Source organism: Durio zibethinus, chromosome 18 (genome assembly GCF_047325235.1).
Source record: "Durio zibethinus cultivar Kanyao isolate XHJ-2024 chromosome 18, ASM4732523v1, whole genome shotgun sequence".
In the NCBI taxonomy this organism is placed as follows: Eukaryota; Viridiplantae; Streptophyta; class Magnoliopsida; order Malvales; family Malvaceae; genus Durio; species Durio zibethinus.
In genome coordinates, this window is record NC_143179.1 from 20,187,275 (window position 1) to 20,202,823 (window position 15,549).

General features: G+C 35.0%; 2 protein-coding genes and 1 pseudogene across 3 annotated transcripts; 1 reads left to right on the forward strand and 2 right to left on the reverse strand.

Annotated features, from left to right (window-relative positions):
• Window positions 1-264: 264 nt before the first annotated feature.
• LOC111300688 (protein NETWORKED 2D-like) lies at window positions 265-5,111 on the forward strand. Its single transcript, XM_089747847.1, has 3 exons — window positions 265-291; window positions 453-680; window positions 1,590-5,111. Exons 2-3 carry the CDS (start codon window positions 587-589, stop codon window positions 4,622-4,624), a joined length of 3,129 nt encoding a protein of 1,042 aa, XP_089603973.1. The 5' UTR covers window positions 265-291; window positions 453-586; the 3' UTR covers window positions 4,625-5,111.
• A 264-nt stretch (window positions 5,112-5,375) lies between these two features.
• Window positions 5,376-8,221, reverse strand: LOC111300690 (nicotinamidase 1-like; annotated as a pseudogene). Its single transcript, XR_016329969.1, has 5 exons — window positions 7,943-8,221; window positions 7,592-7,774; window positions 7,370-7,503; window positions 7,055-7,231; window positions 5,376-5,574 (listed from the first exon to the last, which is right to left on the reverse strand). The product of XR_016329969.1 is annotated as a nicotinamidase 1-like (transcript).
• Window positions 8,222-10,808: 2,587 nt separating this feature from the next.
• On the reverse strand, window positions 10,809-15,002 carry LOC111299890 (suppressor-like protein). Its single transcript, XM_022895399.2, has 5 exons — window positions 13,827-15,002; window positions 12,826-13,164; window positions 12,519-12,649; window positions 11,513-11,667; window positions 10,809-11,194 (listed from the first exon to the last, which is right to left on the reverse strand). Exons 1-5 carry the CDS (start codon window positions 14,924-14,926, stop codon window positions 11,015-11,017), a joined length of 1,905 nt encoding a protein of 634 aa, XP_022751134.2. The 5' UTR covers window positions 14,927-15,002; the 3' UTR covers window positions 10,809-11,014.
• Window positions 15,003-15,549: the final 547 nt, after the last annotated feature.

Genomic DNA, 15,549 nt, shown 5'->3' on the forward strand with positions numbered 1-15,549 from the left:
AAGGGAAAAATTCCAAGTAGGTGACAGACTGACAGTTTACAGATCTTAAACAATTTTTATTTCTAATAAAATTGATTGCTTTCCCACACTTTTGAAAACCTTATTTATTAATAATTCAATGGAAATAGAACAAGTCGTTTAAAGGAAAAAGTAGGGTGCCCTTAACACCCTGGTAAAAGACAGGAATGCCAGGTGGAGACAGATCACTGGCTGAAACTTATGAACTATTTTTTTTTAAAGGCACAATGCCACTTCCATGGCTTCATTGCTTCAACAATATATTCGGGCGAGGTTTGCTCCCCTCCATGATCCCATAACAAAAACAAAAAACACAGACTTCTTTGTTGCATGTCAAAACTAAGAACTTATTAAATTTTCCTTTGATTTTTTTTTCCATTTCTCTTCCTTCTCTTATTTCTCATTGGCTTCCATGTCGTCTCTTTCTTTTATAGGAAGATAAAGAGAGCTTTGCATGCTTGTGGGATCCTAGCAGAAACAAAGAAAAGAGGCTTTTTCTATAAGTTTTTGGTATTGTTGTTCTTTCAAGAGAGAAGAAAAGGAAGATAAAAAAAGGGGTTTGAAAAAGATGTTGCAAAGAGCTGCTAGCAATGCATATTCATGGTGGTGGGCTAGCCATATCAGAACAAAGCAGTCAAAATGGATGGAACAAAACCTTCAAGGTATAATATTTATGTTCTTCCTTGTATGTTAAAAGTTTAGTAATTTCTGGGTTTTTGGTGTTTTTTCATGACTCTTTGTTTTCCTTATTTGAATGAAAAAAAGAAAAAAGAAAAAAGACTGAAATTTGGGTATGATTTTCCTGTCTTTTCTGATAATTTTGATAAGTTTTTATTTCAATAATAAAAAAAACATTGCAATTGCAGCTAGACAGATTGATTTTCTTTGTGATCCAGCATCTTCATTGAATATTCTTTTTCTTTTTTAAGAAAAATGTGTATAATATTATTTATTTTCTTTCATAATTAAATGAAGCAATCTCCGAAGAACAGCCAGAAAAATCTGTTGTTGTACGGCCTTATTATTATTATTATTTTTTTTTTTGAGTTTAGGGACAAGAGTTTCCAGGATTCCTCCGTCCAGTATTTTTTTTGCAATTGATCCAAACAAATTTATTTATATCAATTTAACCAATTTATGAAAAATTTACTTCCTATGGTTTCAAACTCTGTCTTATTTATTTTTTAAAGTTTGTACCTCTATGCCTCTGATCTTCAAAATTTTTAATGAAGTTTTTAAATTGAAATTTATGATTATTTTGGATCAATTGCAAGAATTTTATAAACAAAGTCCATCATCTAGCTAAGGTTAAACTTTGATCAAATTTCTAATTTCTATTTCCATATGATAGAAATTTGAAAGGAAATTTTATGAAAAAATAAAGAACCCATCCAATAAACTTAATAGTTTTCTAAAACTTGCATTCTGATTATATGTAGCAATCAACAGCTTAGGATATTTATGAAGTTGGTGGTAAACTTCATCTATGATCAACTAGTTTTTAGCTTTGAAACATTCAAGCTGTATCTGTATGATTTGAAAACTCTAAGGAAATACAATGGGAAATGCAGATATGGAGGAAAAGGTAGCGGCTGTGGTTAAACTCATAGAAGAAGATGGAGACTCCTTTGCCAGGAGAGCAGAAATGTACTACAAAAAGAGGCCAGAACTGATACATTTTGTGGAAGAATCTTACAGAGCTTACCGTGCCTTAGCCGAAAGGTATGATCACATATCAACAGAGTTACAAAATGCAAACAACACAATTGCTTCTGTTTGTCCAGAGCAAGTCCAGTTTGCGATGGATGATGAAGACGAAGATAGCACACCAAGGTTCCCAAAGAAGTCTTCAGAAAACTCCAAAGGCAATATTCCCAAGGTTCCGAAGCTTCCTGTCAAAGATTTAAAGGGTTTAATAACATCAGCCACGAAGAAAACGCAACAAAAGAAATCAACAAAAGCCACTGCCACTGCAGTTCCTAAATCTGGTTTGACCAAGGCTGAGGGACTTGATGAGATTGACAGGCTTCAGAAACGAATCCTGGCATTGCAGACTGAAAAAGAATTCTTTAAGAGCTCTTATGAGAGTGGGCTGGCAAAGTACTGGGATGTAGATAATGAGATAAAAGAAATGCAAGAGAAAGTTTGCAGTTTGGAAGATGAATTTGGTGAAGGTAGGGTCATTGAAGATGATGAGGCTCGAAATGTGATGGCAGCAACAGCTCTAAAATCATGCAAAGAGACATTGGATCAGCTGCAGGAGAAACAGGAGAGATCAGTCATGGAAGCAGAAGTGGAGCAGAAAAGGATCAAGGATGCCAGGAAGAAGTTGGACTCCCTTAAGAACAAGTTTCTCTTAAACGAAGTCATTCAGGAAAAACCATCTGCTGGAGATGAATCAGGAATAGCAGTAGAAAAGTCTAAAAGGTTAGAAAAAGAAGTGTATGATACCAACCAAAAGAAAAAGGACATGGAGTCCTTAAGGGAGAAGATAAAGGAGCACTTTGAGGTTGGCCTGGGTGAATCTTTGACTGTGACTGACATGGCGGAGAAGATTGATGAACTTGTGAACAAGGTGATCAACTTAGAAACTGCAGTCTCATCTCAGACAGCTCTTATCCAGAGACTAAGGACAGAGACGGATGAGCTTCAAGTCCAGATTCAGACCCTCGAAGACGATAAGGCCGCGCTGATTAAAGGAAAAAATGATTTGAGGAACAAGCTAAGAGAGATGGAGGAGAAGTTGCATGGGATTCAGGATTTGAACCAGAGCGTAGAAGATCAAAACAACAATCTCCAAACTCATTTTATTGAAGCACATTGTAACCTTGATCACCTTTCTGAGAAAGTGCATAGTGTGAAGCCAGATGAGGAGCCTGAAAGAGAGGAGAACAGCTCTTTTGTGGAGGTCAAATCGTCAAGGGAGAAGGAGATCAAAGACAAGAGGCCGAAGAAGGTGAAAGCTGAAAAGGAGTTTGAGGTAGCTGATGCATCAGAAAGAGAGAACTCTCCAGCTGAAGTCAAATCCCAAAAAGAGTCCAAAGAACAAGAGAGCAGGAATCTGGATCCAAGTGAGGGCTGCAAAAATCTGCCAAGTGCAAAACTAGAGGAGATGGTCGTGTTGTCAGGTTCTTTACAGAAAGAAGAGGAATCTCTGGTTAATATTGAATTGCGACAAGAGTCGGAAGAAAAAGGAGAGAAACTTGATCAGAATGATAGCTTTACAAAGGGAAGGGATGCGAAATTAGAAGGGAGGGAGGATGTGAAATTGGAAGAGAGGGAGGATGCGAAAGCACGTGATTCCACAAATAAAGGAGGTGATAGCCATGAAACTTCTAAGCCTTCAGAGAAATGTGAAGACCTGATAGCAGAGGAAAAAGTTGATGAGCATGCTTCTTCACAGACAGCGGACACTCTTGCCAAAGTTGAATCAAAAGAACATGAGAGAGGGCAAGAGGATGAGCCAGATTGGAAGCTGCAAGAGGATGAGCCAGATTGGAAGCAGTTGTTCATGAAAGGTATGGAGGACAGAGAGAAGAATCTATTGATGGAATATACTACAATGCTTCGGATCCTCAAGGACACCAAGAAGAAGCTCATGGAAGTAGAGACAAATAACCAGAACAGCCTGTTTGACGTAACATTGCAGCTAAAGGAACTGAAGAGCTCTAACGCCATGAAAGATGAAGAGATTCGATCCTTACGTCAGAAATTAAGCCTTTTCCAAACAGGTATTGTTGAAAACAACAATACTTATCAATATGTTGAACCTAGAGTAAGTTCTGAGAAATCAATAGTTACTGAAACCTCAACAACTCCGGCACCACAGAAAATGGTAGAAGAAGACATTGGAATGATGCTAATTAAACAGTCTCAAACTACTTCAGCAATTGAAGAAAAGTTCCGGATGAACATTGACGAACTGCTAGAAGAGAACTTGGAATTCTGGTTCAGATTCAGCACTGCATTCCATGAGGTACAGAAATTTGATACTGAAGTGAAAGATTTAGAGGCTGAGGCATCAAAACTCGAGGAAAGAAAAAAGCAAGATGGAAGTAGCACCACAAAATATTCACTAAAATCAGATGTGCGACCGTTATACAAACACCTGAGAGAAGTACAGACTGAATTGAGTGTCTGGTTGGAAAAAAGTGTATTACTTAAAGAAGAACTGAAGAACCGATTCTCATCTTTGTGTGAAATTCAAGAAGAAATCACTAAGGCTTTGAAAGCAAGTGCTGAAGATGATGAATTCAGTTTCACAAGTTACCAAGCAGCGAAATTCCAAGGTGAGATTTTGAACATGAAACAAGAGAATAACAAAGTTGCAGATGAACTGCAAGCTGGTTTAGATCATTTAACAACACTACAGCTTGAAGTTGAGAGGACCCTGGCAAAGTTAACTGAAGATTGGGGACTTTCTGGATCTAAGAGCCGTCAAAGTAGCCAGCTGCAACTCTCAGATAGTAGATCTGGAGTTCCTTTGAGGTCATTTATCTTTGGCGTCAAACCAAAGAAGCAAAAGACATCCATCTTTTCCTGCGTACACCCTGCACTGCAACGGAAGTACAATGGTTTAAGATCGGGAAATAGTAGCAGTAGGTGAACTTTTTGGTTTTGTGTGTTTCTTATACTAATAAGCTTTTTTTTCCTTTCTCAAAGTTGATTTCTTTCCTTTTAGTGGTACTCTCACCGAAGGCAACACCTTTCCTTTTCTCATTTTGTTTATGGACTGGAAAAGCCAGTTTTCTGTTGGCTGCAAATGTTTTATAGTCTCCAACTATCAACATGAGAGGAATATTTTTGTTATTTGTATTTTCATTCTCATTCACTCGGAAGATTTAGCAAACTTGTTTGATTTTTGGAATCCATTTTGTTTCCATTCAACACAAGAGTAAATATCAGATTGATAGGATATCAGCCATTCAAGTTTCTTCACCAAGGACAAAGGAAATCGGTGATACAATCAAAGTCTAATCAAGTAATGATTTCCCCTCATTCTTCTTCATATTCAACTTCTTTTTCCCTATTTAGTTCTTTGTTACTGGTTGGAAGTTTCAGCTTTGAAGAGTGTGCAGTAAAGAATATGAATTACTAGGGAACAGATGCCGTGTGAATCTGCAAAAGGCCAAATTACATAAAGGCAGTTATTTATATTTTTATTTACTGAAACCACTTAACTGTTTGACTGAAAAACTGCAATACTGCCAATCAACTTTCTTTGCTCTGCGGAAAATTTACCGCCAATGGAGATATTGACAATCAAATATAGCATTATAGAGCAAAAAAGGAGCAGATTTATTATCTGCCGAAAACAGGGCAAGAATTTCTTTTTTTTTTTTTTTTGAAGATATTACAGGAAAACAGCAAGTTTTTATATCTTTACTATTTATTGCAGTGCATAGTTGCGGAGCTTCAATTCACATATAGTACACATTTCTAGCAGTCTTAGATGTCTGACGAACTTGTCTCCTAGACAGCAGCAAATGAGACCTGCAATACAATCCTGGCTCCCCTTCCCTTGGCCATGTATAGACCGATGTGATGCATGAGATCCTGCCATATGAACAATTTTCAAAGAGTTTTTCTATCAATAAGCTAACAAGCAGGCCGAGTTTTTTTTTTTTACATTTATTTTTGTTGTTTAAAAGAGAAAAGCTATTGTGGCTGATGAAGGACCTCAAAACAAATCATTTGAATTCGTTTTCAACTAAGTAACTTTAAAAACATCTTCATGGTAATGTAGCATCACTATTTATGTATCCCTATTTAGGCATTGCCTCTGCATTTTTAGGGGTATCACTCTCAGCAAATATAACCACAGTACTCTATCCATTGAGTTAAATTACATCCTCAATGTCTAATATCAACCTTACCATATCTGGACATGCTGAAGGTGACAGTCAACAAGTAATAAGTACTGCGGTTAATCTTAGATTACTAACTCTAAAAGCATCTTCATATGAATACAGTTACTGATGGGAAAAAAATGTCCAAGAGAATTAATAACTATGTTTATACATCTATATGCATGGAAGTCCATTAGGCATTCCCCTTGCTTGGGTCTCTTTGAAACATTCTCTCGTTTCTACATTCGGTGTGTTAAATTGCGTTCTCGATATCCAATTCACACCCTTTCTTATTGTCTGAAGAAACTAATGGCTAGCAAGCAACATATTCCAGAAAAAATTTTCTGCATACAGCCAGCAAATTCGTCCTCAACTATAGAATGTTAATGCTAATACAAGTTCATAGGGAAATTTAACACTTCTTGAAAATACTTTCCATGATACCTCTCTCCACCATGTACACAATTAATCATCCCAATTGGGAATGCTTAGCCTAACAATTGTATCCGTACAAACATCTATAGTGAATTAGTTTCAGATTATGTACAACTTTGGCTGAACGTATGATAAAAATTCAATGTCCAATTTAATAACCAAATTGATCTAACTTCGGGAGTTACTGCCTTCAAGGAACCAAAAGGTAGTTTGAATCAAAACTAAAATATCAGCTATCAGTATGCTAGAAATTTTATTAGCGGTGATGCTTTAAAATAATTTACAGTAAAAAAAATCAGTAAAAACAATATAAACAGATCAAATGGTTCTTCCAGACCATCTAGTTTGTGGTTCTTATATGAATCCAAAAGAAGAATTGGATGACTGCTATACATGTGAAACTTGAAAGACGGTCATGTCATAAAGATGATTCTGTGATCAATTACTTGCCTAATCCTAAGGATTATAATGTTGGCAGAGTTTTCATTTCTGATTTAAGTTCATATCTGAAAAAAAAAATTTCATCCTATCCAGAATGCAAGAGTGCTGTTATTATTGACTACTAACAGTCTCTACTTCCTAAGACGTGGACTCCATTGGCTTTCAATGGATATGTTTATCAAACAAAGCATTTCAAATGAAAGCATTGGTAGATAAAAAAAATGCTTTCATACATAAAACTTTACTGCATATCAAAATTGAACCAAAACAAGGATTAAACTCTTAAAATCTATGTTCTATGATTGAATTACCTGAGGATGAGCCAGAGCACATCTGGCAACATGAACTGGAAGATCAAAAGTTGCACAAGCACTGGAGTACATAATCACATCCTCAAGAGGGCTAAGCATACGACGATTTCTCGCAGACAGAGTGGAACATACAAAATGCAGAACACATATATCTGTGCATATACCTACAACCAGTATCTTCAAAAATCCAAAAAAGGTGGGTGAGATTAGACTGAAAATCTTATATAAAGCTATATTTTAAGTCTTTCCCATATATGCCATACAAAGAACAATCAAAACTGAACTATCTCTTTGTGATCGTTAGAAAATACTTACAGCTTTAATCTGATTATTCTTAACCCAATCTACAAACAAATTGGAACCATCCTTCTCAATTGAACCAAGGAACCCATCAATGCAATCTTTGCATTTAAGTGTTGCATTTGGCTCATTCTCAAGCCACTGGAGAGCTACAATACATAAACATGCATGCCAATAGATTCATATAATGAAAGGGAAGAACTAAATAAATAAGAACAATAAGTAATCATAAAGTACCAGGAACCAATCTTGCTTCATCAGTTCCAGCAATGCAATGAGGAGGTTATGGTGGCTCGGGAACGTCAGGATGATGGGAATCAAGGAAAGCAAAAACAGGCCATGATTCTCACAGAATTGCTTGGCTAGTCTCACAGATTCTTCAACCGTGTCAGATATTTGTTTATCAGGTTGCATTGGTGCCTATAGAAACAAGAAAAATACAAGAACCGAGATAACCATTTCTCCAAAATATAACAAAAATTATCAATTTAGTTTATTAAAAGCATGCAAAAACTATATGTTGTAAAGGTTTATAAGAAGCAACGACAAAAAATGTATTTTGGGAAAAAGAAAGCTCGGTAAAATTACCAGATTTCCAGCTCCAACGGTGCAGAAGCCATTAACAACGTCAACAAGAACAAGACCAGTCTTAACATCTTGAGAAAGAACCAAAGAGCCTTCTTCCACGGGAAGGTCTTTCTTCAACAGATCAATTGTCGTTGGCACCATCTTCCTGTGTGTTTTTCTTTGCTTAAGAAACCTAAAAGAGACTGAAAAAAAAAAGAAAATGATGAAAATTTTATTGTAATAACTTATGTATTACAACGAGATTTAAAATTTATTTATACAAAAGTAAAATAAAAAATTATAATTAATAAAAATAATGATTAAATTAATTACTATAATTAATTAAATTAATATACAATATTTGTAAATTAATATCAAATTAATTTAAAATATTATTAAAATAGTATCTTTAATCTAAAACATTACGAGAATATTACTAGAATATAATTCACAGACAATGAATTGGAACAGGGAAGAGCCAATGTAAAGGAAATAGATCATTGGTTGAATGAATATGTTTACTTTTGTGTGTTCTTGGCCGGTTCAAGCACAGCGTTTAATGTCAAACAGATTCGATGAGTACCAATGGATGTGTTTCTAGACTTTTGTCAGACAATATTCCTTGGTCTTACCACTTGGTGACTGGTGATTGCAGAATCCCCAAGGGTGGGTCCCAATTTGGAAGAAAAAACAGATGGACTCAACTCAAAATAGACAAAACAAATACTCACATAAAAACTTATCCCATGTTTTAGCTTTTGGGACTTCTCTTTTTTTTTTTTTTTTAATATAAGTAGTGGGATTGGTAGGTTTTTATTTCTTCAATATTGTCGTAGTTGAGTGATGAAAAAATTTTGTACGAAACACTTGTTTCACATTGACATATATATTTTTATTTAAATTATGTTAGATAATTATATTTTTAAAAAATAATTATTTATTATATATGTATGTAATAATTAATTAATGAATATTTTTTTAATAAATTCATATATATGATGTGTAATAAATTATTAATTTTTTATTAATATAATTATATAATATGATTTAAATAAAAAATAGATATGTAATAAATTTTTTATTTTATTTTTTTCGAAATTTATTGAATTTTATTTGGAATCATGATTTTCAATAACTCTGGCTTTTTCTTTCGTATCCTTTTCTTTCCATTTTTTTTTATCTCTCTCCCCAAGAAAGAAGGTAACTTCCATTTTCAAGAGGTACCATGGTTTATAAAGTTTATTATTATTTTTTGTTCATTTTCAATTTTATAACTACAGAATCAAGATTCATTCAAGTGTAGTATAGTGACTATTTTTTTTTTTTTGGAACACTGTTCATTTATTTTGGATTAATGAAGCAAAATGGCCAAACTATTTGATGTAGGCTGTCTAATTGCCCTGTCAAACACCAAGAAAAGCAGAGAATTTTCACAAATAAGGAGACTTTCTTTGCTAGAAGAATCTCTCTCCTTTCCAAAGACTTACTTCCGATAAAGATTCATATTCTTGTGACAAGTTTAAGGCTATGCTAATGTGATGAATTCTTATGCTAATAATGGTGATGATATAAAGTTGAGGGCCATGTTGATGCAATTGCAGATTAATAGTGGCAACAGAGGAAAGCTGGAAGTGCAACAAGATGCTGACAATGTGATGAATCAAGGATGATGGCAAGGAGTTGATGAAAATGGAAATGAAGCTTGGGAAGGAAGAAGTTGAGCCGAGAGTTAAGTCAAAAGCTAAGTTAGGAGCTAAAACAAAGCCAGTAGCTGGAATGAGCATGAAATCAATGGTTGAAATGGGAGCTGGCTATGAGAATGCCGACAAAGATAGTGCAACTGATTGTGCTGACTTGGTAACTGGATAGTAGTCAATATGCATGGAATCATTATATTGGCAGCTCTGTTATGGCAGCTGTCATTAAATTTACAGTTATAGCCAAATTTTTAGTAAGAATTGTAAAACACCAGTGGTGTAACAATCAGAATGGGGAATGAAATTTACAACTTTTCTCTCAAACTTCTCTTATTCTTCTGATCTATTGTCTCTTCTTCTACTTTCTGGTCTTTTCTCTTTCTATTTTCTTTCTTCAGACACAGTTGATCTGTGACAGCTATATCAGTATCCTTCCTGCCATCTCCTTACGAGGCCCCATTAAGGTCTAAAAATGTTTTTGTTTAAAAATCTTGGTTAAAAAATAAATTCCTTTCCATCATATCTTCAATACTAAATAAGATAAAAATTTTGCAGTTGCGATTTACCATTGAAGTCTAAAGATCCTTTTAATTAAAAAAATTTTGGTTAAAAAATTCTTTCCAACCCACCTTCAATGCTAAACAGGATGAAGGTTCTGAATTTTACTTTCAAATTTGAATTTTGCAATAAAAAAATTTAATTTTACAAATCAAACACAAAAACTCTCCTCAGAAGTGTATTTACACATGAAATGCAATTTCAGAAGGTAAATTATTTTTTTATCTCTATTATTTTATACATTTTTTTAGACATTTTAATGCACCAAAAATATTTTTTTACATTAATAATAAATACTTAAAATTTTTAAATTACATTTTTTTAACCATACTTTTAAACGTTTTTATTTTAAAGTGAACTCTTCAAACCTTACTAATACTCAAATAATAAATTAGGCATGAATAATGCAGCTTTCTATAGAGTGCTGATAGCTTATCATCTGCTGCTTGAACGACGCTTTACTCTAATACTTAGCTTTGTTAAAAACTCCCAAGTCCCCTTAGGATCCCCTGTTTAGAGTCAGAAGGCAGGGTTAACCCACGAAGCCCGGATTCAAGTATACGTAGGACTGGAATCCTTTTATTAAATTATTATATGACTCAAAAATCAGACAATAATTGTAAGACCTGAAATGCAACTTCAAAATTTCGGTAGATATTAGACATTCAAAGCACCTTGCTACCTTATGTTACAATATGGATGCAGCAGCTACACATAAATACAGAGAATCCCTGATAAATACAATATCCATAGAGGAGTCACCTCACAAAACAATCGAGGCATGGACCCTGTTATACAAGTATATAAATCGAGCAAGAGACCAAAGCCATATTAGATCTCATTTGCCCTTACTGTCATCCTTGGGAAGTTGTAAACCCATGAGCCCAAGCAAATTGGAAGTTGGGCCAGGAAGTCCTTGCTGGGTAGAAAAGGAGTCAAGAAGGTTTTTAACAAGGTTGACATCCACATCCACAGGAGTAAACTCTTCATCTATATCTTCTGTTGCATTCGATGTTCCCTGCAAGGATGTATTCACGCATTAATAACCATGTTTAAAACCATAAACAGAGATGGAAAGCCGTTGGCTACCTGAAAAAAATAGAGCTAATCTAGATTTACAATGTTCTAGATGTTTGGGTACATGATCCTGTCTAAAGCAAGGCTGGGGTGGCAAATACCATAATTTCAATACGAGAACTCAAACAATTAGAGGGAAAATTCTGTCAACAATGAGTTCCATTTACAGATCCTCTCCAAGAGTATAACTCATGAAATGGATTATGAACGGTAAAATATTGGCATTCATGGTATCCTGATGCAAAAGATGAAAAGATACCTCATTTTTAATGGACAGTTCATTTCCATGAATGAAGCTTTTCTTGAGGGTAGTACTCTTCAGTTCGCCATTCATAGCATCAGAATAGGAATGCATGAAGGAATCCTCTCCATCCTCATTACGATCGGATATGTCACTTCCATCCTCAGAATCATCTGCAAATTTCAATAATAAATTTGTATCAGCCCCATATAGGGACATATCATCATACACTAATGTACCTGTAGAGTGTAATACTGTTTACTAAGAAAGGACAGCCTCCTGATAAATGCCGAAAACCCCTCACCAACAATGAAAAGGGGGCAGCTTCATTTTTGACAAGTGCAACTTTTAGGAGAAGAGGACAAATGCATTGAGTTTCAGGGCATTGAAATTTATGAACAATTTGCTTTAAACAGTCAGAAAGAACAAAAGATATTCCACCTTGCATAGCCCAAGTCACCAAAATTGCCTCTTAACTTTAGTATGACAATTCAAATAGAGAAGATCAGGCATGTATCAAGGAACCAAATTTCACTCATTTCCCAATATCTTCTTCTAACACGTAAACCAGTGTTTATCAGACATTTAAAGCATAAAGATTCAGAAATATTGAGAAAAGTAAGGGGTGGAAGGAGGCAAAGGAAACAAAGAACCATACCTGAATTTGGAATTATTCATACAAGTTTAAGGTAAAAAAATATAAATATAAATATAAACATATATATGTGTGTGTGTGTGTGTGTGTGTGTATCAGTGAAAATATTGATGACTATCATTAAAGCAATTTATTATGGGCAATTAAACTGTATCAAAAAGGTCATGAAGATAACAATCACATAATGTATCCTATGTGCACTAGAGATAATAGTTTTCTGTCCTGAGATATATGGTTACCGTTGTATCTATTTCATGAGTGAAAAAAAGGTTGAATATATTTCTCTGAGAGTCCACTGCTGTCTGCTACAAATTGATTGTAACTAGGCAATCCTAACAGTGTAAATTGACAGTGATGAAAAGAACTTACCAAATTCCATGTCTGAAGAGCTTTCCTCATCATCCAAATCAACAGCCACATCTTCACCACCTCGGTATTTTATTACTGACTCCACGTCCTTAATAAAGCGCTCCACATCAAGTTCCACTTCTTTAGGATCTCTGCAAAAGGAGGTGAAAAAATGAGAAGGAAAAATGAACTATTTAACTTAACAGTTGGGCACATAACTCAAAATTGAAAATCCATTATAAGTGGATTATTGACACATCTGACTATGAAAGATCAAATTGGTCACTAATGTCACGCGTGATGAGCTTTGATTAAAAAGTCCTCTGACCTGTCTTCAGGAACCTCAGCTCCCTCATAGCTTGACATCTTATGGATAAAGCCCTGCATGGTTTTCACAAGATCGCTAAGATCAAAATCTTCACCCTTTGAGCCGGATGATGGACCAGCATCCTGCTGCTCTTTTGACTTCTTTTTCTGTTTACGTTTGAGCTCATAAAGTTCCATCTCCTTTTGTCTATCCTCGAGAGCAGTGTTCAACTCATCCTCTCCACTGTAAAGCCAAGAATCATCATCCGAAGGTGGAATGTCGTGATTCTTGAAATCATCAGCTGAATAGGGTAAAGAAAGAATCTCATCTATTTGTCTCACAGGAGCATTCATCATTTCACTGCAACATAACAGCAATAAAGAAAATGAGGCTTTTGAGAATAATTCTAATTCTGACCTCCCAACAAACGCAAAAAATGTACTTATCAGACAATGTCCATACATTGTTAAATGTCTCAAGTAATATTAACATATTCAACTAGATGTGGTTTTTTTTCTCCATATTCAACTCCAATGTCTCCACAGGAAACAAGAGAATGCTATCCAATTTGTTTAACAAAGCTTCTCTTAAGCCATGAAAACCATACAAATGCTTTTTAAAAAACCATCTCAACTTAATAAAGGTGTCCATGGTTGCTATTATCATTAACTCTCAATTTGGTTATTGCTTTTGCATTTACTTCATAAAAAGTTACTAAAGCAAAATTTAAATGTAAAAAAAAAAAAATTACACCAATTGAACAAAATGAACAATTGACTAAAATGAAACATAAATTCTAACATAATTCTTTCATATAAAAGCAATTTAATATGATGCATTTTCTATTAAAAATTTACAATCTTGAGCTTTTTTTTTTCAAAAATGTTATTACTTGCGTTTGCATTTATATCATCAGTAACTTTTACTTTTGGTTTGATAGCAGCCAAACTGAACCTAACCAAATCAAACAAAACATAAATCAAAGAGCTAATAAACATTCAGGTAAGAAACCAAAGAAATACCTGGTCTTGGAAAACAAAGAACTATCCTTATAATACTCCTCAGCATTCTCCACCAACCTCTTATACTCTTTAGACCCAGGAATCAACCCTTTGAAATACCCAGTCTTCTCCAAACTCTCCTTATACTTTTTCCAACCACTCCCTTTCCCTTCTTCCCCTTCCTTCCTCTTTTCCTGATACATCATCTCAAACCCACAAGCAATTTTCATCCCCAGCTCCGCCTCCATGTCAGCCTTATTCGGCATCGGATAACACTTCGGCGCCTGAAACTTCTGCTGCATTAACTGCGCGTACATTGCCCTCGACATCTTAACTGCCATGGTGACCATCTCATCTTCGTCTTTCCCTCCCTTTAAAAACCGTTCCATCTTCGCCGCGTGTTTCATGGAATCAATATCGCGGTCATAAAACCCTTCCACCGCTAAAGAAATCAAAGAAGGCGCGTGTTTCAATACACGCGCAACCGACATTGGAACCCGAACCCTGACTGTATGCGTGTTCAGTTTCGCTTTCTCCGGATAACCCGCGATTCGGCTTTGAATGACGGATTGCAGGGAATCCGGCGCGAGAGTAATTTGTTCATTTTCTATTAGAAAGTTCAGGGACTCGGTTAGGGTTGGATTAGGGAGGGAGCGTTTGGGGATGATATGGAATTTGCCGCGTCGGATAAAAGCGCGGTTTTGAGAGTTTTCGGGGTTAAGCCAACGGGGGAGATGGTAAGCCGATTCGATCAAGAGGAACTCGCCATCGGAGTCATGGACGTGGATGGAGAGGGAAGGGAAAGAGAGGGAGATTTGGAAGAGGAGGAAAACAGTGAACCATTCGTCGTTTAGGTTGTCGCCGAAACGGAGATGGCCGTGGAGGTGAGGGAAAGGCTGGAAGGAAATGGTGAGAGTGAAAGGTTGGTGTTGCCATATGAAAGAGGAAGTGAAAGGGGAAATGGAGTTGAGAATTTGGAGGTGGAGGAACTGAAGGGAGTCTTGGGAAAGGGAAGTGTCTGGGTAGATGGAGTAGAACACGGTGTCCTCTGGGAGGCGAGAGGAGGCTTGAGAGAAGGGATTGGGGTTGTTTGGGTCTAGGTATGGTGGCTGCGTCGCCATGGACGGCGGTGTATGCGGTTGCTTAGCGGCTGAGTTATTTGCTTGTACTTCGATGACCCCTGAATGTTCCTAGCGTGTCGGAGTAGCGTTCGAGTGAGACGTATATATACTACGCAGAGCTAAACCCCATTTTTCAGGTTTTTTATTATTTATATATAAAAAATAAAATTAAAAAAAAAATAACTTGGAATCTATAATTGACTGGCTTGTAAATTGTGAAAGTTTTTTTTTAGGTAAATGGGATAAAAAATCTTGAATTATAATTAACATTTTATTTTTTATTATAATTGATTAAAATTTTTTAATATTTATTTGTATTTAATTAAATTTTATTTGAATAAAAATATTAATATCATTAAATTTTTTGTCAACTAAAATAAATTTTATATAATATCATATAAAATTTGTTATGTGACACAATTAATATATATATATATATAAATTAAATAAAATATTTTTTATTTTTTCTCTCTCTTATATTCCTTTAAAAGCTTAATTGATTATATTATAGAGATTAATTAATTAAATTTTATCACATTATTATATTTTGTTTATTTAAAGGTTCAATTGAATTAAAATAAAAGATTAAAATTTTGATTAATTATAATAAAAGGTTAAGAGTT